Below are 24,510 nucleotides of genomic sequence, written 5' to 3' on the forward strand. Positions count from 1 at the left end.
TGGAGCTTACAGCTTCACATCGTCATTACCAAGCCGTTCCTGTTGCTGGATGCTGAGAGACGCTGTGTCCGGAGACAATCTTAATAAATTTAAGGTTTAAGAACAGTTCAAATGACTGCAGGGTTACAATCTGTGACATAACCTCCCTCAGAAACTCACCGGTAAACAACAGATGAGCAACTTCTTTCATCTTCTTTTCAATTTCTTATTGCATTTAAATTTGTCCAGACTTCTTGCATGCAAACTTGGCTTGTGAGGCTATGGCTGATAATTCAATTTATCAACATCACAAGCAAAGCAAATTCATGTATGGTACCATGGCTATTTGCAAGTAATTAGGTCATTTGGAGAGGTGAAGGAATAAGCGTTGTATAATTGGCTTGCTACGCTGCATGAATGTCTCTTCTAATGTAATTATGACAGCTAATCAGGCTTAGTGGAGCTGGCTCATCACTCGGTTCTGTTAGTGTGTGAGCGGAGAGGGTCAAGACAGAGGGGCACATGTGTGTCCAGAGCCTTTCTCTCCCTATTTCAAAGGTTTTATTGCTGGGGAATAAATTAAATGGGATTAACAGCTGTAGTGTTCATCGTAACAACTAAGGTAAGCCATCAAAGTAATTATTATATGAGCTGTCTAATCATCTTATATGTTTGTTGGGTTTATTTTAGGGTTCATACCCCTTGAACCTTTTCATGTTTTGTCAGATTAGAACAGCAAACATCAAAGTATTTGATTAGGATTTTATGTGATAGGCCAACACAACATGGCACATGACTGCAAAGTGAAACAAATCTAAATAGTGACTTGTATTTGTATCCACCCCGCTTGAGGAACAGCTTTTGCAGCTTCTAGCAGGTTGTAAACAAGGATTGTCCTGCATTCATCTCCACCCAGCTTTCCATTGGCTCTGATCAGTTGACCCAACATTCCAACACCACTGTTTTATCACGGAGATGAAACTTTTAGGGTGAATTTATTGTTAGTTTTCTGCCATACAGAATCCAGGACACGTTGGACCGGGTCCTGCAAAGAGCAGGACATTTCCTCACTTTCTAAAAATATCCTGGGACGCCCAGGACAGAATACGGACATGTCCTGGGAAACACGGACGTTTGGTCACCCTAGTTAAAGGGGGCTCTTTCCTCTCCACTGTTGCTACATTCATGTTCAGTGCGAGTAATTGCTGCAAATTGATGAATTGATGTAATCTACTGGGTTTTCTTAAACAGAAAACTTTTAAACCAAACTGAACTCGATGCACTGTTTGATAAGAACAATTGGAACGTATTTATGATTGGACTGAAATTACTTTTCTTTTGTACACTGTCGTAAAATGACGTGCCGTAAATCAGTGCTCAAAATTCAGGGCTAGGTCCGTGTTCGCAGGAAGATGCCAAGTTTGAGCCTACATGTACCAGTTCCAAGGCCGTCCTACTCTCAGGCCAGGGAGAAGATGGTGAGAGCCATCCCACCCAAGCTTCTCTGTCTGCTGGCCTGTGGAGGAAAGGACTGTCGCTATGAGGGACCAGAATGCTGGAAATCAAACCAGCAAGTCATTCGAGGCCTTTTCTCCTCCTGGTGAGAAGATGTGACTGCAGTCTCAAAGATTATGGTGTAGAATGTAAGATAAAAGATAGTTTGTTGGTTGTGAATCCCCAATTGTTCCAGGGTGACCGATGATATAATAGCAATGGCTCGTCCATCCAATCATCTCATCAAGAAGTACAACATCATAGAACAATTTCAAAGGTAATCGCTTGACACATTTTTGTCTCAAAATCCATTAAGACACATACAAAACAACTCGACTGGCTTCTTTGTTTCCAGGTTGAAGATCAGGTCGATCATCAACATGCAGCTCCCCGGGGAGCATGCTCACTGTGGGCCTCCTCTAGACCTAGAGAGTGGTTTCACTTACTCTCCACAGACCTTCATGGACAATAAAAGTGAGAAGCTAATAGACTTATTTTGAGGCAAACATTACTTTAGTAGGAAAAAGCAAAAGCCGCAGAACTAGTTGTTATTGTGTTACACTGGAGAAAAGATATTATTAGACTTTATATGTTATTCTGAACTACTTTTTTCCCACAGCAGCCAGGGATAAATTCAGATTAAATGACTCTTTATTAAACATGAGACAGCCCTGCAATCCTATTTTAATTTATTTGTTTTCAGTTTACTTTTATAACTTTGGGATGCCAGACTTTGGTGTGTCGTCTCTGGTTGGAATCATCGATGGGGTGAAAGTTTTGGCCTTCGCTGTAAAGGAAGGACGTGTAGCCGTTCACTGTCATGCAGGCCTGGGCAGGACAGGTAAGATTAAAGATTGCATCCAGTTTTCATGTTCAATGCCTTGCAAAATCATTCTCATACCTTGTTTTTTTTTTTAACTAGGATCATAAAATCCTAACATCATAAAATTAAGTTTGTTGTTTTACTGTGACAAAATGGTCAAAAGTTTAAGTGGTATTAATACTTTTGTAAGGAATTGCATAACACCATTTGATGCTCAGAGTTCTTGGGTGTTTGTTGCTGTTCTCTTCTTGTTGTTTAAAAGGCGTCCTGATAGCTTGTTACCTCGTCTACACCCTGCGTATAAGTCCCAGTGAAGCGGTTCACTACGTGCGCATTAAAAGGCCTCGTTCTATCCAGACCCGGTCACAGATAAACCAGGTGTTTGACTTTGCTCGCCTGCTCGGCACTCAACTCACTCAGTATCCAGACCTCAACCTGCGGCATGGGGCCCCTTTCACCCTCCAGCACTACTTAAACCGACAAGCTCTGCTGCTTCACGGCCAGGAGGCACGCAGACTCAGACACACTCCCAAGGTTGAGCCATGATACTACACTAATCTTTCTACAATCAAACATCGCTGCACTGTGTCACAGTTAACCTGGATATCCTTTCTAACCCCATTTGATCAGGTGGTGTACCTGCTGTGTGTGCGGCTCTCCTGCCTGGCTCTGGGTCTGGCCTCTCCTCCAGAGGTCCATGCTGAACTGGAGAAGAGATCAGCTTTGAGGATTCTGAGCAGGGCTGTGAGAGAGACTCTTGTGTCCAGGCAGTATTTGCCTGTGTTGAGCGAAGGCCGTAAAGGCTCATGGGCTGGCTCAGGGTCAGTGTCCTCCTGGGACGAGCCTCTGGGGTACTTCGAGAGAAAGCGCGAGGTGTTTCTGGACAAACGTAGCTACAGTGAATCTGACGTTACTAAGATCATGGTATATGAGGTAAAACGCATTCACAATTGTAAATATTTTAATAGTTATGAGCCTGCTGTGGAGGTGATACTCACTGTTATGCCTTCTCTCTTGAAGGACCAGGAACTGAGCTCATACTGCACCGCAGCTCTTGGAGATCAGAAGCACTGGTGTTTACAGGATCTCCTACATGCTGATCTCAGACCAGTTAGTCCAGCCTTTGGCACATTTTCATTTGGGCAACTATATCTCAGAAAGGAGTTCCACATGCTCAACACTTCAGTCACAAACATAAAAACAAGCAGCAGCTGCACAAAAATGCCAAATAGCTCAACTAAAAAGGAAATCCTGAAATGCAGCATCAGCCAGGAGGTACAGTATTTTTCCTTAAAGAAAAAGTGACATGTTTGTTCAAAATGCAGCAAAAATTCTCTTCTCTCTCATATAAAGTTGTACAGAAATCTACAGACTCCTGGCACGACCTTGATTGCCCGACAAGTAGCCAAAGCAATGGCAGATCTAGGTCCTCCAGGTGAGACCACTCTACAGAGATCAGCTCTACTGCAGGTAAAAATAAGAATTCTCTTAGAAGGGTCTCTCATATAATTATATCACTTGTCTTTCACTGCATTAACTCCCATGTTTTCTGAAGGAGGAACTGAACAGCAGTGACTGTGGATGGGCCCTGCTTGTCACCGAGTCAGATCCTCAGGTCCTTTGTTGTCTCTTGTGGACCTGGTTGGAGAAGTTAAGAGTCAGTTTGTATCAAACAAAAAAAACTAGTTTTCCACACTGTACATTCCTTTTTAGTTTAAATTTATCTCTTTGTCTCTGAAATAGGATCCTGTTCTGAGCAATGAGGATGTAGAAAGGTTTAAAGTAGGAAACAACAGAAAGCCTCTCAGCATTCTAAAGAAGGCAAGTGCCAAAGCATAATATTTTCATTTCAACATCATAAAAAATAACATTGGCTGTCTTCAACAGTTAATCCCTAATTTTTTCCAATATTTACAGCCGCAGAAACATACAATCTATTGCCTGCTGAGTTGCGTGAGTACAGTGATCAGCCTGTGTCCACACAGAGAGGATGCCATCCTCCGACGGCTCATATGTACACTTACAAGGGTAAAACAACCTCAGAGTTAAAATGTTTACATTAATATAAATGCCTTAAGACTAACTATTTTTTTTACCCAACAGAGTCCTCAAGAGAAAATTGGAATCCTTGGTCCCTTGATGAAAGTACTCCAGGCCAGTTTGAGAGACAATTTCAGTATGCACAGACAAATCAAGAGGGCCTGCAGCATCAATGCTACACCTTAAGGAGTTTAAATAAAAACAAACACAAGATAAATGAATGGACTTCAAAGGTTTCCCTGAAATTATTTAGTTATATAATTGGATTAAAAACATTTCCATAAAACATATGAATAAAAATGTGATATCAGAACTTCATAGCGCCTTCATTTCTATGTTGTCACTGTTACAGTCATGAATTAAACAAAAGCATAAGTGACTAAATTAATGTGATCATATATACCAGCTTCTTGCATTAAACAACAAAACAACATTTCTGGCTGTTAAAATCAAGTCAGTTAATATTTTCTTTAAATGGTAAACATAAGTCAAAGCCAAATCCAAACAGTGCATTCACAGAAGCAGCCCATGCCTTAGTTCCAGCCTTTCATAACTAATAAATCATTTACAGAATCTGCCTTTTGAATGTTTTTCTTTTCACATCCCTGAGTTCCTCTACACTTCTAGAAGAAAAAAAAAAAACTCTAAACGCATATTGAGTGCGTCTGCAAGAGTCCTTTCCATGACAATGTTGCCATAGCAGCAATGCCGAGCAATACACAATCTGTGTTTGGGTTCACTGGACCTGCAGAGGTTGAGGATAAAGTATGAAACACACACTCGCAACTGGACAGGGAAATTTATGAGGTAAAGTAATCCATATATTTATTAAATTTAGTACCTGACAATAAAAGGTTATATTCAATTTGTGCAATGTTGCTGTGGTGTTGGATTTTTATTTTTACGGAAGCTGTTCACAGTTTTTTTGTTTTTCTAGTCAGTTTATTAGTGAATTTCCAGAATTCCTGCATTTAAACCACATTATGTTGAAAATGGAGAATAAGAGAGTTATGTTAATCTGTAGCAAAATTCAATGTACATTTATGTAATTCAATTACACTGTTTATTCCAGAGGGGAAAGTAAATGTTCTACTAATATCATCCAAATATATTTAAAGAGTCTTTGTGGTGAAGCTGTGAGCAGAAAGGATTTCCAGTAGCAATCAGTCTTGCAATGAATTTGAAGAAGACTCTGACTGAAGACTGTTGCTATATGAAAGTGTAATAACTGTCATGACATGCTAACAGCTGAATATCCTGGCAGCAGAGACGATATTTCACAGTTTACATGAAATATAAACTGCAATGGTGCCATCCATTGCTGGTGCATTGCTGCTAATCCTCCTCACGTGCTTATAAAGCTCCTGTTTAAATCTCTGCCAGGCCACATGGCCAGAAAGCCATGCAGAGAACTTTATGGATGGTGTGCATGTTGTTTCATCTGTTGTAAAACTAACACATTTCAGAAAATAAAACATCACACCAACAGCCAAACATTACAGGGCAGTCTGATGGTCCAGTGCTTTTGTACTTTTTCAGCTTTCTAGAAGGGTTTAGTCAAAGTCTAGACTTCAATCATCTTGACTTGTGATATAATTTGAAAACTGAACTTTCTGTTAACCGATTATGTATGTGGTTAATATTATAAACAGGAGAAAATTATAGAGTGGCAAATACTTTGAGAGAAAATAAAGCAAATTTCTGACTGTTTGAATATCTTTTTTATAACTCAAATGCTAATCCGTTTTCTCAAAGCAATGCCAAGTGATGAGCTTTGGGTCGGATCTTGGAGGCCTCACAGACCAAGGGGGCCTATAGCTGCTCTCTATGGGAGCCCGGGGCCCAAATATTCCCTTCCTGGGCTTATAGGTGGGAGCAAAATTTAATGTTCTATCAGTAGATACATTATTGATACATTTGAAGGTAACATGACTGCCTCTGGTCTGAAAAGGTGCTTCTCAACATGATCCTACCAAATGTAAGGCGCCAATGTTCTCCTTTGGTGCTCGTCATGAGGAAGTGAATACAAACTGCTCTCCTGGTCCAAGATATCTGATCCCCTCCAACATGACCAGGAAGGGCAGAAGTAAAATGCCTGCATTTTCTCTTCTCGGCCGACCGAAGCAGCTTCAAATGTCCCATGTGCCTGGACCAGGTCAGTGGAGCTGTTTAAGAAATGGATTTCGGAAATGCACACATGTACTGATGATAGCAATATGCAACCAACTTACCTTTCATCTGGGTCTTTTTCTCATTTTCCTTGGCGTCTTAAAGGCCAATATTCCCCAGAACGTTCTGGAAAGATGACCATCCGTTCAGCTCCTGCTTATTCCCTGTATGGGAGGAGAAGAGATCGCATTAACACCCTATCGCCAGGTAGTATTTATATTATGGTGTATAGAAGTAGTTTCTCCCCAGAAGGCAGATAAAAAAAATATCTCTTACTAATACTGCAGGTCCAGCCACCTACACTCTGCCCCCCATGCTGGGCTGTAAAACTGCAGTTGCACCTTCAGCACCCAACTACACACTTCAAGGCCGCGGTAAAAATGGAAGCTTCCACGAAGACTCTAACAAGGTTTACAAAGACTACATGGTCCCTAAAGAAAACCTAACAAACCCCCACAAAAAACCTTGAAATACAGATTTTTCTGTCCTGTGACTTTTCCTCTAGACTCCATCTCCGGGCCCTGCTGCCTATAAAGTTGTGGACCCCTCTATATATAGGCAGAAACCTCCACAGTACAGTATAAAGGGACGCAACTTTGCTCCTGAGGAAAACACAAGAAAACCAGGCCCAGGAGCACACTATCCTGAGCATGTAAGAAACATCCTATTTTTATAAGAACAGGCTCCAGGTGCTATATTTGTTAAAATATATATCTTTTTCATTCTAGGTCACCTTTACAAGAGCAAAAGCCCCCAGTTTCACCTTTGGACTCCGCCATTCACAATACATTGCACCCCTCATTATAAATGTAGATGAATGAAGGAAGAAAGCTGGCTTTAGATAAAAGAAAAAAAAATCACAATTATTGAGATGATGCTTCATCATATTTGTTCTGTCATGCTGTTCATACAAATGTCAAAAATTTGATCATCTTTAATTTCTAGCTTTTATATAAAATTATCAGAAGCATTTTTTTCTTCAAAATACTAACAAATTACATTTACTTTGGATGGATTTTAAATTTTAGTTTTGAAGATATTTAATAATCAAAAGGAAATCAGTAAATAATGCTTTGTGATTGTCTTTGAATCCTTCTTTTTTGGTTGTTTTTTACAATCTTGCCAGAAAAAATTTACTAGAGCTCGGAGTGCATGGGCACTTCAAAAACAGTATTCTAATACTGCCTATATATCTTACTCTGTCAGGTTTGTTAGCAATAAGCTTACTTCTAAATATAATTAAAAGTCTTTAGGAATTTTAATTAAATTAATACAATTTTTTTTTCTTCCTTTTTTGTTGTTCTGTTGATTGTTTTGTTTATTGGTTCCCAAATAAAACTGTGCTTAAGGCCCTAAAAAACACTGGGGTGTGTCTAAAACTATATTAATGAATGAATGAATGAATGAATGAATGAATGAATGAATGAATGAATGAATTTAGTGTGTTTGGATTTTCAGTCAGGCATTTGTAAGGACACCTTAATAGAGATCAGTGGTCTTGTGTGCGTCCCTGTTGCATAGAAACGAAAATAGTCTGGGACGTCGTGCGCTCGCCGAACAGTTTATCCTCAGAAATTGGACCAGAACCTATTCTGCGGTAAACAACACCCGTTTCAATAAGCTCAGCCATTGTTTATTCTCTAGATTGTAATTAGCGGAGTTGTTACATCTTTAACTAGGATGAACAATGAAACGTAGGGTCTGAAAACTCATTACAAGCCTCAGCATGAAGCCAATAACGGTAACCGTGCCCTCGTCAGTTTAGGTGTTGTTTTAATATGGCAAAAATAAACACGGTTGAAGCAGTTGAGTAATCGGCTAAAGAAGCTAGCTGGCTGCTGATGGGAGGCTAACTAGCGGTTCTATATTAACTCTGACCGAGGAGATTCACCTGGTGGTTCTCAAGTCCTCTTTAACACGACACATTACTGAGGAACCAGGGCGGAAATGGCTGATCACATTGGCTGCATCCCTGAACTAGACCAAAAGAAATACGATGCACGCGAACACGTGAAGATCATTTGTCTGGGAGACAGCGCTGTGGGTAAATCAAAGTGAGTCTCAGCTGGAATAACACATTAACCATTTTTTTATCTGGCTGTCTGATCAGATGAAACATCGATTCTGTTTTTTTCCTCACAGGCTGATGGAGCGGTTTCTTCTGGACGAGTTGTATCCTTAAGTTGCTTTGTGTGTTTTAAATTTAAATATTTATGGTCGAGATTATTTAGGTTCTTTAACACTCTTCGCGCAGTCGTCCACTGCAACTGTCCACATATGCGTTGACTTTGTACAAACACACAGCGAATGTAGGAAACAAGACTGTTACAGTCGGTAAGTGTTTTTGTTAGTTTTAGTTTTACCCAGATGAAAATCATCACACGCTGCATTTAAAAGTGATTCCTGATTGTGATCCACAGATTTCTGGGACACGGCTGGTCAAGAGAGATTTCAGAGCATGCATCCTTCATACTATCATAAAGCTCATGCATGTATCATGGTAAGACACAGTTGCTTTTTTTAAAACCATAAAAACAATAAAAACACTTTTCTTAGGTTGGTCTCCTATTAAACCTCATAATATTTGCTGTTTTGTTTTTAAGTCGGAATTTAATGTGAATCCTAGAGATTTGCATGTGCACAGAGCTCTGTGATCAAAGCCAAATGATCAAAGTTAATTTGAATTTGTCCATTTCGACTTTTCTTGTTTTGTCCTCATTTGATTGTAATCATATTCCTCCTTCAAATTAATTCTGTACAACTGCAGCAAAATGTCTGAGATAAATGTGAGAACACTGCATAGACTCTAGAAACATTTTCTTAATAATAATACAGACAGAAGGGGTTGTAAAAAAAATGATCAAGGAAGGCTGAAATAGTCCGATTTATAATCAGAGGTCTTCAGATGAGTGTAAAAAACACATTGTTAGGTGAATACTTTTCATTAAGATATATATATTTTTTCATTTCCAACAATGTTTCTTGTGAAACTGCAGGATTGCTACTTCCACTGGATGGATACCACTGTCTCAATACTCGTTTTCACTTGTTTAACTGAAAGTTGTTTCATTTTTTTTCCTCTCAGGTTTTTGATGTTCAAAGGAAGATCACATACAAAAACTTAGCCAACTGGTATAAAGAGCTAAGAGAGTACAGACCTGAGATTCCCTGTTGTGTGGTAGCTAACAAAATCGATGGTAAGTCTGGTTGTGGCATTAAAGCTTACAATTATTATTCAGCTGCTACAATACATTAAAGCAGAATATGTGGCATTGCTTTTCCTTACTTGTAAAAGAGGTTCTTCTTCTTGATTAGGAAAATTATTTCCTTTAATTAAGGAAATAATTTTCCTTTAATTATTAGATTTCACTTTAGTTATTAGATTAAAGTGACGTTTCTTTCTTTCATCTGCAGCCGACTTGAAGGTCACACAGAGAAGTTTTAGCTTTGCGAAGAAACAAGGGCTTCCGTTTTACTTTGTCTCAGCAGCGGATGGAACCAATGTAGTAAAGGTTTGGCTTTTGTTCTTTTCTTTTGCTTTTCTTCATTTTGTAGCAGTTTAACATTAATGGACAGAATAACAATATTCCATTTAGCCTATAATAACAGTACAAATAAGTAAAAATGTGACCAATTTTTACTGTTACTTCATGGTTTGTGGATGGTCTTCAAACTAATTCAATAAATCTAATTGTAGGCTCTAATATGTCCCACATTTGTTTAACAAAGGTCTTAAATTTAACTTTGGTCTAAATTTAAACTTCTAAATGACTCTTCTGTCGTTAACTGTCCCATCAGATGTTCAGAGAGATGATCAACAGAGCAGTGGACTACAAACAAAACCCCAGTGACTTCATGGATGAAGTGTTGGAAGAATTAGAGGTATGGCTATCTGTCCTACTCAGATACTTTTTTCAGATTCCTAATAAAAACCTGGAAATTTCCATCAATTGCCTTTTTCAATGTATTTTCACATGAAGACATTTGCTAATCTAGTTGTAGGAATTGACAGTGCAAAAAAATATCAGATAAAAAATTTTTGTCACGCTTCCTTCACAGAACTTTGACCTGGAAAACAAAGAGGAGAGCTCTGAGGCCGAGGAGAACGAGCTGAAAGCAGAGAGTCCAGAGTTGGCTTGAAGGGTCTGAATCAACTGGCACATTATTTATTTCTGTCTTAAGTTTTGAACATTTAACTTACTGGATTGAAAGTCTCCTGCTGGAAACTGTCATGTGATCAATTTCAATCACTGTTGTCCATCTGTCCAGTGCGAGGAACCAGGAAATGAACCCAATGTAACAATGTGGGTCCGTCTGGTTTTTCAGCTTCTGTGTTTTAGCCCCTATGCTCACAATTTGAAACTCTTATAACCATAGTTGCTTTAATAGAATGTTTTCTGGAGTGTGACAAAAACTATAATCTGTGTAATAACAATGTGAAGCATGAAAAACTGACACAGCAAAGATAATGTGCAATTATAAAGTGTATTTCCTGCTGTTCTCAGTGTTTGTGTGTAGTGTTGTGTGGAGCGCCAGCAGGCTGCCGCATCTGTTGGCTGCTTTACTTGCATTAATTTTATGATGTAATTTTTTTTTTCTTCTAGCGCCTTGTAAATGAAAGCCTAATGTACCCTATAACCAACTGTGATCATGACCCTTTGCATCTTGCTGTGATGCCACGTAATCAACTGAACATCAGCGTTTTATAAGAAACAGCTGCTGCCCATACCCCAGTCTGTTACTGTGAAGATAAGCAACTTTAATAGGTATAAAGTTTCTAGATACTACTTTCGCCTTTTGTCAAGTTTTGTTTTTGCAGTTGTCCAAATTCTCAGACCTTTTCAGACCTTTAGTTGGAACAGAAGCAAAATTATAGAAAAGTGACGTTCATAAAGGCTGCTGAATGTATGTAGTTCAATGAAAAAGGTATTTGCTCCTTCACAGATTTCAGATTTCTTCAGTTTTTGGTATTTTTACAGTTTCACAGCAAACAGATTTTAGTGCCAGGTAAAGGTAACCTCAGAAAATATAAATGTTTGAAAACTTTTATTTGACATTTTAAAATAAAATAAAATCTTGACAACTGTGAGATGGACTTTTTGTATTCCTAAAGCTAACCAGAGTTTTTAAAACATTTTTGCCTGCTCCCTTGGTGTTGCATCATGAACATTAGCTTTAATGAATGAGCATGAGATCCACAGTGATGCAAATATTCTGAGTTATTTCATGTCTAGTGAGTAATTTTGCTGAATTGGCAAATCCTGGAAAGGTCCACCACTGCCCAGTCGTCTCTATTTTCCAGAAAATCTGATTATTTTAGAATTTACTAAGGGAGTAATGGAATTTTTTTTAACATGGACTAGTTTGGTTTGGAAAGTTTTTATTTTACCTTAAATATAATCATAATTTGATTAGTATTTTCTCTGCTCATCTTGTCTGATAATATGAAACATTGAAGTCTGACAAAAAAGGGAAAAAATCTGGGGAAATACTTTTTAACAAAACATAGATTAAAGGTTTCTAACCTAAGCTTTTACGCCTTTACTTCAAGAGGTTGCTGGCATAATTTTGGTTCAGACCTTGGCCATTGCATTTGGCAGAACTGATGAAGTTCATTTTAATTGGTTGGTTTCCTATTATAACCAGTTTTTAAGGTTTAGAAATGTTAAAGTTTCCTGATGTCAGAGCATTAGGAAAACTTAATGTTGACTTTACTTGCAACTTTGACCTTTGTCTAAATGTTAGTCAGTGAGTAAGTATGCATTTGACTTGGATTAAAAAATAAATAAACACAATATAGATGTATCCATCTAATGTTAGTACTGGGGAAAAAATATAATATTTATTGTATGTTTTTATGTAAAAAGAAAACCAACCCAATATTTCAAACATCTTTAAAACCCAGAGATTAATATACTCATTGATATGAACATGTACAAATCTGCGACTGAGTTAATATCACTAAATTATTTACATTAAAAAAATTTTGTTTATAAATCTTCAGGTCTTTGAATGCCATTTATCTGTTATCCGTTTCCTGTCAGCTTCATTAACATTATCTGGCCATTTCTATAATGGTGATAATGTTGAAGATAAAACAGCATATTTAAGTGTTTTGTGAGCCAAAGACATCACTGACTCATTTCCACTAATGAGACACTAAAGCAGGAACAAAAATATGCCAGCTCATGTTTTAATTATAAATTTATTACATAATATAACAAACATATATCTCTGTGGTGGAGATATCCAGGGCAACGTCTCAGATCTTGCCTCAGTCTTTACCATCGCCCTTGATTTTTTTTTTTACATGGAGAAGACTTGGTAGCCTCTGGTTAGCTTGGGCTGTTAGCACAGACTCTTATGTATCAGATATTCATGTCCAGAGGAAGAGTTGTAGATGAGTTACCTGGTGATTAGAAGCCGAGAAGGGGATGTTCTCAAGTGAGACAAGGCTGAGGCGTTGCAGTGATACATCCACCGTTCTAAACTTCACAGTGCAAACAAGGAGAAAACCAACAATGAAAGAAACAAAACCTCTGATGATAAGATCACTGGTTCCAGTGTGTCGACGGGTACCAGGGAGTTTTTTTTTTTTTAATTCTTTAAAGAAAAGACACATTGCTTCTCCTCAACTGTGTAGATTGTGCTTTGTTGATTAAGAAATATAGAGCCTACCTCTATATTTAATAGAGGTCAAATAAGGGCGAAATAAGTTCGCAGAACTTATTTGACCTAATGATGTGTCAGTCTGTTACTTGCTGCTCATCTAAATGTCTTTATTTGTAGTAAACTTCCACAACAACCCAACTCAATCACTGGTCTAATCAGGCCAGCCTGTGACTGAGATCAGACTATTTTCTGGGAACAATAACTGTTATCATTCAAATCATGTAACTGTGTTGCTATGTCACATAATTTAAGGACAAATGTCAAAGCAAGTAGAAATACACAGGCTGTATGCATGTTTATACATACATAAATCTATATGGAGACATCTATATAGCCTGTGTCTTTATGAAGTAAGAAATAAAAGTGCATCTCAGGAAATTATTTTATTGAAAAGTTTGTTTTAAAAAGTTAGATGAAAAACTAAAACCCGTTTATTATGTCGATTCATTACACACAGAGGGACATAATTCAAGTGTTTGTCTCTTGCAAGTTTGCTGATTATACCTTACACCTAATAAACAAAATGTCAACTGAGAGCTATTAAAATAGATACAACAGCTTGAGGTGAAGGCTGATTTAGAGACACATGTAATCTACATGTTGATTGTTAAGGTTTTATAAAGTCCAACACTAGCGCGTCCTACCATGATATTAGTAACATTACATACTTCTGTCTGCTGACAAGCCTTATGGAGATGTTGATTTCAATCTCCAACAGGACATGGCTTCTATCCAAATCCTAATCCATAAGTACCAGCAATTGGTTTAATGACCATGATATCACTGTAATCAACCTAAATAACATAATCTAAGAGGTTTCATCATGAGGAAGATGAGATCCAATGACGGGCTGAAGCCCTCTATTAACACAAACTACAGGCGGATCGCCTCCATGCCACACAGCACTGAGGCAGTGCTTCATGCAAAATCCAAAGTAAGCCCCGACCAGATATTGAATGCATATGTTGTGCACCAATCTGACATTTCTGACTAAAAATACCTTCCTTGTTTTGATTCCATCTTCACTTTCAAAAAAACTACATTGGGAATTTTCTTTTATCTATGAGCCACAATCATAAAATGTAACCTGAACTAAACATTTGAATCATGTCAACCTGTGTGCAATACGGCTAGACAGAACGTGGATTTCACTTTTTCAATGGAATAACAGAAATGAATGAACCTTTCAATTATCTTATTTGAGATGCACATGTACTTCCATCTGCAGGAAAATACCAAAGGATCCAAAAAATGTCAGTTCTCAAGATTACCAGGAGATGGCACCATATTGTCGTAACACATAACAGCTTAAGAGTGCTGTAACTAAGATAGTCCTAAAGCAAAAGACAAATATACAGTTAAGTTACTTTTTGGCACATTTCTTTTTTTGTGTGTGTGGTTTGTTCCTCACTGGTTCATCGCATATAGCATATTCAAAACTCAGAATCTGAAAGTCTGAAAAAGGAAAAAGGAGAGCTGCCAGACAGAGTGCAGCGGAGTGGAAATGCCATTAGGGAAAGGCTGTACAGAATTAGTGACACTGCATAAGAAGCACCTATGCAGTTCCAAGGTGAGATCTTCTAGTCTTGACTCAGGAGTAGAAAATTTGACAGTGTTTTGCTTATCTCTCTCTCTCTCTGTCTGTCTGTCTCTCCCTCTTGGGCAGAACAGTCCACTTTTTGAAGACATAACTCTGAACAAAAACACAATACACAACGATGAGCTTCAGTGTTGAAGGTGAATGCGTGTGCATTTTTCTGTGTGTATGTGTGTGTGTGTGTGTGTGTGTGTAGGCGTGTTTGTGTCTGTGTTGTTATGTGACACAGCCACAGCCGGCAATCTCTGATGGTACAGTAAGGCTATAGTGGACTAACGCCAAAGATGTAAACCCCAACAATTAACCGCACTCTCACGGTCGCATGCATTCTTTGCATCTCACTCCCAAACAAATTACACAGACGTGAAAAAAAAAACAAGCATTTGCACACATGCACACTCATTCACACGCGCACGGTGAAGAGGAACAAGCACACAGAGAGATTCAGGGAATCCAGATGCACTCATGCGCTTGGACGATGGGTGGCTTTTATGTTAGCACCTTGTCACCTTGTTTTGTGCAAATCATCCCCTAGTTCATAGTTCAGAGTTCAAAAGTTCAAGAGTTCATAGAAAGAATAAAATCTGCTCACCTTTTCCACAGGTGGTTAACTATGCATATATGCCAAACATTCATATATAGATCTATATACTTTTCAAAAAAATTTATAGGAAATCTATTATATATACATTGCTTGTGATTTTTTAAAAAAGCAAATATTTGTAGTTTGTTCTTTTTTTTTTTTTTTTTACAAGTGTAAGTATGTTCGGAACGGGCAGGAGATTTAGTTTTTCTTCCCCACCACTCTAAAATTCAAATGAGTAAAATATGATGTTCCACACGCTACAAAATCTACGCACAGTGGCCGAAGGTAACAAATCAGCAACAGAAGAAGAAAGAAAGGAGAACTTAACACTGCAGTTAAAAGGAAAATAAAGAGTGAGGTCACAGTGAGGCAGTGAGTGCTATTCCTACAGCTCCTACATGAGGATTTTGTTCACCGCCCGCTTTTCAGAAATGACAGGGGGTTGGGAGATAAGAAATATGCACACAAGTTTTTGCCAAGTGAAAGTGCCTTGGCTGAATGCTTCTGATGAGCAGAGGTTTTTAGTGGTAACAGACATTTCCTGGCATTCTGTCAGAAAAGAAGACAGCTAGAATGCCAAAATGCTTTTTTTTTTTTTTTTTTTTCCTTTGTAGCATGAATAAAACTCACTGGTTTTCACTGCCAGCTGAAGCTGCTCACGAGTACAATTGCAGATTTGTATTGTTAAAAGAAAATTCAGCTTTTTTTCCCTCTGTTTTACAACCTGGGTTTATTTTTTAATAGTTCTGGCTGATAATATTTCACTCACTAAGAGTGGTATACCTAAAAAGAAAGCAGCTGCACATTCAGGTTGTAAAATACTGAATTTTCTTTAAGACCTTTTACTATTTCCCATCCCCACTGCTGAAGAAACTATACACCTGTTTGATAAAGATTTATGTTGTAAGGAGGTCGTGTGTGTGTGTGAAAAGATTTCACTGGATATAAATCTTCATAATTTTAAAAGACCTGTGGCAGCTGTGTTGGGTTTTGAGAACTATAACTTTTCTGTTAACTTTTCAAAGTTAAAACTTGGAAATTTCAACTTCTGAGAATCAAACTGAATAATTTTTTTGTATGGTTATCTTACTAATAGAATTTCATTCTGGCCCATGCCTTTGTTGAATATTGTGTTTTGCTTTGTAAATCAATTATTTCAAGCCTTAAAAGGAAAAAAAAAACCCTCAAAACTAATGTTCCCCAAATATTTGGCTCATTAGTCCCCTCTGACAAAAATCTGAGACTGAAGCAGTAGGGATGGGTTTCAGCTGGGGTCTTAACCTCACATTACGGGATGCCCTTTAGAGTGACGGAAGACCATAAACAAAATAAAAATGTACAACATAATGCAACTCGTCATGCTATGCCTCAAGAAAGGTGATCACACGGAAATTTCTGTATGTATGATAAAAAAATTAATTTTTCTGTATTTATATCTTGTTTTCCTTCAAATATATATATATATTCATATGTATATATATATATATATATATATATATATATATAACTGGTAGAAATGAGTAAACTATTGGTGGATTAGATTTAAAGACCTCTTTCTGTCTTCTATACTAAAACCAAAAACAGCTGCGAATTCATTTAATACATCTTTTCTTTGCAATATTGTCTTTTCATCTGAAAGCTATACTTAGATACACATATATATTATGCCATATTATAGTAATATATATAATATTCCCTTTGGAAAATCAGAAAATTAATTATGAAAAAAGCCACGAGTGTTGGTTAAACATTCTCCAAATATTATAGATTGCACAGTCTTGGTACCAAGGCAGAGGGGGGTTTTCCTCCTGCGGAGCTCCACCTCTGGGCTTAAAAGTCTTCAGTTTAAAAACGATAGCAGGTACTCAGAAGACACACCTTTTCAGAGCTGTTATGTCCATAGCACTGTGTTCATCAGAGTTGATTTCAGTAGAAATATTTTTGAAAGGCAACTGAGTTTTCTGTTTGGAACAAGAATCCTTCCTCCTCCTCTCTTACTCAAACTGCCAAAGGCTTTCAGAGGCCTAATATGAGAGGGGCGAGAGGTAGAGAGGGTGCAGTGAGAAAGTGTGGGTGTCATTAAGGAAACAACGTAACTTTTCAGAAACCAAATGATCTAATTGGAGCTCCAGTGATTCTTCTTAACAAAAAAGATCAGATATCCTTTTTGGGATGTCTCGTCTGATTTGCTCTAGGCAAGAAGGTGGAGCCATAAAGTGAGTAGGGGATAAGAAAAAAAAGGGATGAATGTACATTTTATGAGTATTGCCTCTGCCTCTTTAGTGCATTGCCAGGTGCGGGGTATTAATGCAGAACAGAAAGTGTCACTAGGAACCACAGGTGAACATTTTAATACTGAACATAAAAGCAGCTGGAGTAACAGAGGAGCGTGTTCAGTGGATCCCTTATTTTCATCTAATTCCGACTTTGTGTCTTTCTTTCCTGTTGCTCTTTTTCAGGGCAAGGGTCAGCTCTCCAGCAGCAGTTTCAGCGCTCGCTCAATGTTCATACGGTGTCCGACCCGTGTCACTCCCAGCTCTGCAAAGTCATCCTTGGTTAGAGCCGGGAGGTGAGAGCCTTCGATCTCGTGTTCCTGAAACCCTGCTCTGTGCTCTCCCAAGTTGATGCTCTCAAGCCAGTCTCCAACATCGTACTTGTTCCACAGGTGGAGGGGTTTTTGGTGAAAGGGTCGGAGGGCTAAAAGTGGTGAGCCTAATCCAGGGGAATGGGAAGGTGATGGAGAGCGAGAGCGAGAACGTGCGCTGGAGCTCCTCATCACGAAGCGCACCTCTTTAGGCTCCTGGGGTAAGCTGAGACTAGAGGACTTGAGGATGGTTTGCGGCGGTGTAGTTGGTGAGGTTGGCAGGCCGAAGCCTGAGAATCGTCCAAGGGGGTCACCCCGATCAGGTGAACCTGAGCCGGGGCTGGGCGCGCGTCTGGTGACGGGGTAGCGGCTGCCGGGGCGGATGGTGTATGTGGTTCCATAGCTTCTCTGGGAAAGGGTGTGGAGCTCGCCTAGGCTGCTAAAAAGTCTGGTGGAGACACAGAGTTTTAAAATCGTCAATAACAAACAGTTAAAGATAACTTTGAAGAAAGAGCCCAAGCTTTGGGGTGCTGTCAAAAGTATTCATTCCCCACCATCACTTTTACAAATTTGTTACATTAATAACAATAAAGTTCTGCGTATTTCATTGGGATTTTATGTCAGAGTTGTGCTGCATAATATATCACAAACATATTTTTATTGAAATATCACTGTACACAGTTTGCATATAATGGAGAACTGCCTGGACCACAATAACGGTACCCTATATTCAGGCACTCTGGGGTCTAGATCATCTTTGTAGATAAGATGACCATCCAACCCAGTCTTACCATGTGGAGCCTTTAGAAGGAGTTTAAAAAACATCTTATGCTTCTCCAGCAGACACAGTATCTGGAGCCCAACAAGAAGTACTCAACAAAGATACCTCAACACTGTTTAAAGAACAATAAAACCAAAGACTGAGCTTTATCTACGACTAGTCTAATGGAGGGAAAGATGATTAGAAAGAGGGGTGAAAGAGAGTGCAAAGCTAAAACTAAGAAAGATTGTCTTGGTGAAAGCAGGCAGAAGCAAGAAGGATCTATCTAAATATCATTCATGCATTTTATCCAGACTTTATCCCTCTACTCTATTTGTTTGGAGCTTTACTATGAGTCACTTTCGAACGACAAAAATGTAATGGAGCAAAGGATGCTCAGGCTGGAAAAAAATTATCAGATTACAGGGAGCCAACGGGCTGGGATGAGCTTCATGCGCACTTACACAGTTGTCCTGCCCTCCTGGGCGCACAGTCAGTTCTAGACCAATCAGATCAGAGCAGCAGGGCGGGGCATGCAAGGTGAGCAGAGAGAGAGCAATGGGAGAGAATGTTAGCATCACTCCATGAGACGCAGCCTGCTAACCAGACCCAATATATGCTTTAGCCAACTCTGCTGCCTTCAAGGTCCTGTATGTGTGTGAGTATGTTCTGATTCTGGATCTAGACGGATTTGCAAATGTGAGTGTGCTTGATTACAGCAGCAGAGTAAGTTTCAGCACAACAAAGTCTGACCAGTGGGCCATATGAGAGAGAAATGAGCACACTGTTCACATGTAAAACACTGTACAAAAAAACTAAAAACTAAACAAACAAACAAACAAACAAACACAAATGAAGAAATAAACTGAAGGCACATGTCTCTGGACTTTTGTGACTGTTTCCACATAAAACGGAAATTAAAACTGCACATTTGTATATGGTGCTCTGTGGGGATGTGTGCTCATTATTATGTTATGTTGATGAAATAAAATTATTTTCAGCTTAAACATGATTTGAAAAAACTACAAGGTGAACCAGTAAGACAGTCAGGGACTATGGCCATTCTCAACACAAACACTGAAAAACAAAACAAAGCTATGTAGTGTACACAAACAGCTCAAAAAAGAAAACCAAACACCACAAATGAAACAAAATTAGAACAAAGTTCTATCATATACAGGGTTTGGGAAACAGTAAAGACAGAATGGAGCATTGTGGTGTGTGGAGGGTGTGAGATGAAGTAGCATTACAATTAGAAGTGCTTGGAGGCCAATGATACATGAGAAGTCCTCCAGTAGGTGAAAAGGATTAAATGTAAATGCAGAGTGATAGAGAAAGAGGGATAATGGTGTGTATGATAATTTTTTATCACAGCCAAAGGCAATTAACTGTCAGAATGGAAATGGTGGGAGGGTGAGAGGAATCTGAACTGGATGTTGCATGACGTGCTGTGTTTGAAGTCATGGCCTTCTTCACAATCCACAAAATTCAAGAACTAATTTTTATACTTTTAAATTATTCCCTACTCAATATTTTAACTAGCCAGAACAACATGAAAGTCACTTTGACCATCAATACAATCTGCCAGTTAGGGACCTAGGTTAACAACAGAAACAAAATTCTGACCCCACAAAAAACAAAACATAACATCCAGAGAGTCTAAGTAGACTGACAAAATGAACCCAATCCTAACCCGTCTCAAAACCTAAAGGATGCAAAAAAAAAACAAAAATAACAAAAAACAAACTGTGCCATGATACCAGTGCAATGGCTGACATCACCATACCCACATATACCATCCGATAACAGCTACAGGTGCCTCTCAATTAGTTAGAATATCATCAAAAAGCTAATTCTGTTCAGTAATCCACATTGAAAAGTGAAACGCCTACGTTATATCGATTTACTACACACAGTAATATGTTTCAAATACTTATGTCTTTTCATTTTGATGGCAATGGCTTACAGCTAATGAATTCAAGTTCAGTTACTCAAAAAATTTTAATATCACATTAAACCAATAATAAGGATTTTAGTACAGAAATGTTGTCATACTGAGTAATATTTCTGTGTACTTTACAGTGTATGCATTTAGTGCTTCGCAAGAACTGAATACTGCATCTATGCAATGTACCATGGAGGCAAATAACTTGTGGTACTGCTGAGGCGTTAGGAAATTCCAACTTGTGTGTTGTGTTGAACATTGTTGCATCTAGTGTCTTTTATCTTTCTCTCGACAATCCTTGATAGATTCTCCATGTGGTTTAGGTCAGGCAAGTCTTCTGGTTAACCAAGCACAGTGATGCCACAGTCACTGAAGAAAGTATTACCCGAGGGCCCCCATCATCTCTATAAAACTTGTCAGAAGATAACCTAATATTATTAGTAAAGCACTTGGCAAAACACAATAGGTCAACACCAATAGATGACAGCTCAACAGACTGCAGAACTTTTATACAAGACCTCAAAGAACTTGAGTTGGTGATGCATTTCTCCATTCTTCTTTGCCTCCAGACTTTAGGACCTGGATTTCCAAATAAAATGCAAACTTTGCCTTAATTGGAAAAGAAGACCTTGGATGACAGTCTAGCAACAGTCAAGTTCTGTTTCATATTAAAGACATTTCTGCACGTATCACAGCTGCAGTCCATGTCTTGAGGACTTCTTTATGTGGTGGCACTTAAATCACCAGTAACAGTCCATGCCAATTTCTTAATGGGTTTGCTTTACAGTCTTCTCAAGGCTGCAACTATCCCTACTGTTAGTGCACATTTTCTAAAACATGTTTTCCTTCCACATGGCATAACTTTACATTATTAAGCTTGAGAGTTAAGGTCTTGAATAACAATCCTTTGATGGTCTACATTCTTTGTGGAGGGTATCAATGACAATTGAACAATGGTCAAGTCAGCAGTCCTACCAAGAATTTTGCTGGATGAAATAAAAGTAGGTAAATGTAAAAAAATTGTTTCACTTGGTGTAACGTAAAATTATCAAAATAAATTGAACAAGTATACAAAATAATGAATCTGAATAATATATAAGTTTAATTTTCTTTAACTGAATTACTGAAATGAACTTTTTTTTATGACATTCTACTTCATTGAAATGGAAATGTACTTTGATAGCCCAGTGGGATTACACATTAATCAGTGTACAGTAAGGATGAATAATCCATCCATCCTACTCACTTATCCGTGCAGGCATGTGGAGGGTTGTCTATCTACAGTGATCATTGGACAAGAGGTGGGGTAACTCTGAAACCAAACCATTTCTGTAGACGCCTTACTAAAACTTTAAGAAACAAGCTAAAAATATATATTTCCACATGCACATCACATAGAAATTTAAGTATCACATAAAAACACAAAACTGTATAATTAGTGTGAAAGAGCCACACTAATTATACAGTTTTAGCTATACAAATAATAATAAAAAAGAATCCCAAAGCGAAAAGTATTTTCTTGATTATGAACTTCGTTTGTATTTGCTACTAATGTGAACACTAAAATTTCTTGTGACATTTTTAAATTGTTCCTTGAAACAATCCAAGTTTTCAACAAGATGGGGCAAAAGATATATGTCCAAATAATGCAATTTTTTCCAGCAAAAGCAAACCTCTCATAGAAGAAAAAATAGATATCCCACCATTTATTTGACAGTTATGTAAAATGACCTTGGACAATGTTAGGATTTTGCCTTTTGCTTGGGTGAGTAACAGGGGAAGGTAACTCCATAGATAAGAAAAGAACAAGTTTAACTAATATACCATTATATTTAAGTCCTGTTCAAATACTTCTTAAAAATGCATCCCAAAATCTTTGAAGTCATCACTTTACGTATCATGAAGGTGGTAATGATAAGGGGAAAAACTGTATTTTCAGTTTTTATCAAGTTTGTATTGTGATGTCTGCAAAGGGTAGTGGATACAGGGATGTATTGTGTAACATTTGAACAAAGACTTAGGAAAACGCAGGAAGGGTATATACTAGTGGGTCATAGATTAGAAATAAAACATAGCAGTGTGTAAGTAAGTACATGCCTTGAATCATGTTACATTGTTTGCACTAGTAGTTATCTTACTTTACATACACATTTGTACGTGAGTAATTTATACCCACAGAACAATTTTAAGACACTGGCTTATTGACTACTATAAAATTTTATAAAACTGTCAAAGATTCTAACTGTGACAACAGCATTTGACAAATCACTGCCTTTTAAACTACTTATTTCTAAAACAAAAATTCATAACAATCATAACAACCATTTTGTAAAACTTTCATGCAAACAAGGTAACAATGTTTTAAGGGAAACAGATTAAGAAAGTTGCTAAAAAGTTTTCTAGAGTTATTGTGCTTAGTTTATAGGGTAATTGTGTAAGATATATAAAAAAAAATTGGTTTACCCTAGAGTCTACAACTTTAAGGTCTAGTTTCCTCGGTGTCCCCACATCTGCAGAAATATAGAGGATTTACATTGCACTTTTAGATATGTAGTAGAAAAAACACCCACAGAAAACAGACTAAACCGTCACTGTGTCTCAGATGTACCAAATAACCTCCTAGCAGCTTTGTGAAACTTATGTTCTGTGCCACTGTAAGAAGCTAAAACCAACTATATGGCATAAGGACATGAATTTGCTTGAGAATTCTAATCTAGAAATGCACAAAGAAATCCATTGATGACCAGAGTTATACGGTTTATAACAGGTCTATACAAAATCTAAAATCAAATCTATTTTCTATTAGTGAAAGAGCCACACTAAGAACTACTGTTGCACTGACAACATTACTTTTTGGTTTAGACACAATTACTGAGTACGTTTTGGTATCAGTGAGATATACAGTAAGGCCTTAGACAATATTGCTCAAAGTATTCAGTCATCTGCCTGCAAAAACTCAAGTTCATAAGTGAAATGTCACTCCTAATTCTCTAGAAAAGCTTTTTCCAAGGTTAAGTTGTGTTTAAGAAAATTTTTGATAATTCTACCAGAAGTGCAATTGTGAGGTAAGACACCGATGTTGGCCAAGATGTAGTGTCACTTCTAGTTCATCCTAAAGGTTTTCTATGGGATATAATGCCAATATTGCAATATTTCCAAGACTGCAAAGCCAGTGAAATATTTTGCCCAAATTTGTCAGCCACTTTATGAACCACACTTTGAATACTAGTGTACAGTGATGTTGGAATAAGAAGTGACCATCTTGAAAATGTTCCCGTATTATTAGGAGCATGAAAATGTCACACAATGCTTTGAAATGCTTGATTATTAATAGCTAATTTATCTTTGACCAAATGGTAGAGATTAACCTCTGAAAAAATAGTCCCACACCATATTTTCCTCTGCACCAAACTTTGCACTTGACACATCGAGTCCTGATCCAAAGCTTTCTAATTGCACTTGGTGATGTAATGCTCAGTAGCAGTAGCTTGGATGCTAACCATGATAATTATTCAAATAAGGTGCCATAGAAACAGGTCCAATATTTTCTTTTGTTGTGAAATAAATAAACAATTCCACAATGACTGCTCTCTCATCCTTACAATAAATTTGTGTCTGCTCCCAGTATAAACAGTTATTGGCTGCTTACACCTAAAAGGCTAGGAAAATATTTTGAATGTGGTTCTTTTGTCCTCTAAGTTTCAGTTCTTATAGAGAAACAAAAATCTACTAAAACTGTATCAGCAGGTCAAAGCTTCACAAAACTGGAAGTTGTAAATTCTCCACTAAATTTGTAACGGAAGAGCTCTACATACCACTAATTTTCACAATAATGCATGAGACATCTAATCTTTCAAACCA

At 37.8% G+C, this 24,510-nt stretch overlaps 4 protein-coding genes across 5 annotated transcripts in view; 3 read left to right on the forward strand and 1 right to left on the reverse strand.

The window, feature by feature from the left end:
* Positions 1–1,391: 1,391 nt before the first annotated feature.
* Positions 1,392–4,528, forward strand: zgc:77752 (uncharacterized protein LOC393862 homolog). Its single transcript, XM_044124503.1, has 12 exons — positions 1,392–1,579; positions 1,670–1,750; positions 1,829–1,947; positions 2,177–2,314; positions 2,559–2,830; positions 2,927–3,229; positions 3,317–3,571; positions 3,650–3,766; positions 3,852–3,953; positions 4,040–4,117; positions 4,214–4,324; positions 4,400–4,528. Exons 1-12 carry the CDS (start codon positions 1,392–1,394, stop codon positions 4,520–4,522), a joined length of 1,887 nt encoding a protein of 628 aa, XP_043980438.1. The 3' UTR covers positions 4,523–4,528.
* Positions 4,529–5,065: 537 nt separating this feature from the next.
* Positions 5,066–7,850, forward strand: odf3b (outer dense fiber of sperm tails 3B). 2 transcript variants are annotated; one of them, XM_044124505.1, is made up of 7 exons: positions 5,066–5,143; positions 6,092–6,205; positions 6,288–6,491; positions 6,611–6,712; positions 6,793–6,914; positions 7,011–7,157; positions 7,234–7,850. In XM_044124505.1, the coding sequence occupies exons 2-7, from the start codon at positions 6,094–6,096 to the stop codon at positions 7,324–7,326; spliced, it is 780 nt and encodes a 259-aa protein (XP_043980440.1). In that variant the 5' UTR covers positions 5,066–5,143; positions 6,092–6,093; the 3' UTR covers positions 7,327–7,850. The 2 variants fall into 2 exon arrangements, with proteins under 2 accessions (XP_043980440.1, XP_043980439.1); XM_044124504.1 differs by lacking the exon at positions 5,066–5,143 and having other exon boundaries at positions 6,070–6,205.
* Positions 7,851–8,004: 154 nt separating this feature from the next.
* Positions 8,005–11,292, forward strand: rabl2 (RAB, member of RAS oncogene family-like 2). The gene is made up of 8 exons (XM_044123714.1): positions 8,005–8,559; positions 8,648–8,677; positions 8,760–8,839; positions 8,926–9,005; positions 9,591–9,702; positions 9,920–10,017; positions 10,304–10,387; positions 10,565–11,292. Exons 1-8 carry the CDS (start codon positions 8,453–8,455, stop codon positions 10,643–10,645), a joined length of 672 nt encoding a protein of 223 aa, XP_043979649.1. The 5' UTR covers positions 8,005–8,452; the 3' UTR covers positions 10,646–11,292.
* A 1,399-nt stretch (positions 11,293–12,691) lies between these two features.
* Positions 12,692–24,510, reverse strand: part of shank3a (SH3 and multiple ankyrin repeat domains 3a) — a 177,513-nt gene continuing 165,694 nt past the window's right edge. The window contains exon 26 of the mRNA XM_044123713.1: positions 12,692–18,392. Coding sequence (XP_043979648.1) covers positions 17,828–18,392 — 565 coding nt within the window. The 3' untranslated portion in view covers positions 12,692–17,827. The remainder of the gene's footprint in view (positions 18,393–24,510) is intronic.

Source organism: Gambusia affinis, linkage group LG08 (genome assembly GCF_019740435.1).
Source record: "Gambusia affinis linkage group LG08, SWU_Gaff_1.0, whole genome shotgun sequence".
Lineage (NCBI taxonomy): Eukaryota > Metazoa > Chordata > Actinopteri > Cyprinodontiformes > Poeciliidae > Gambusia > Gambusia affinis.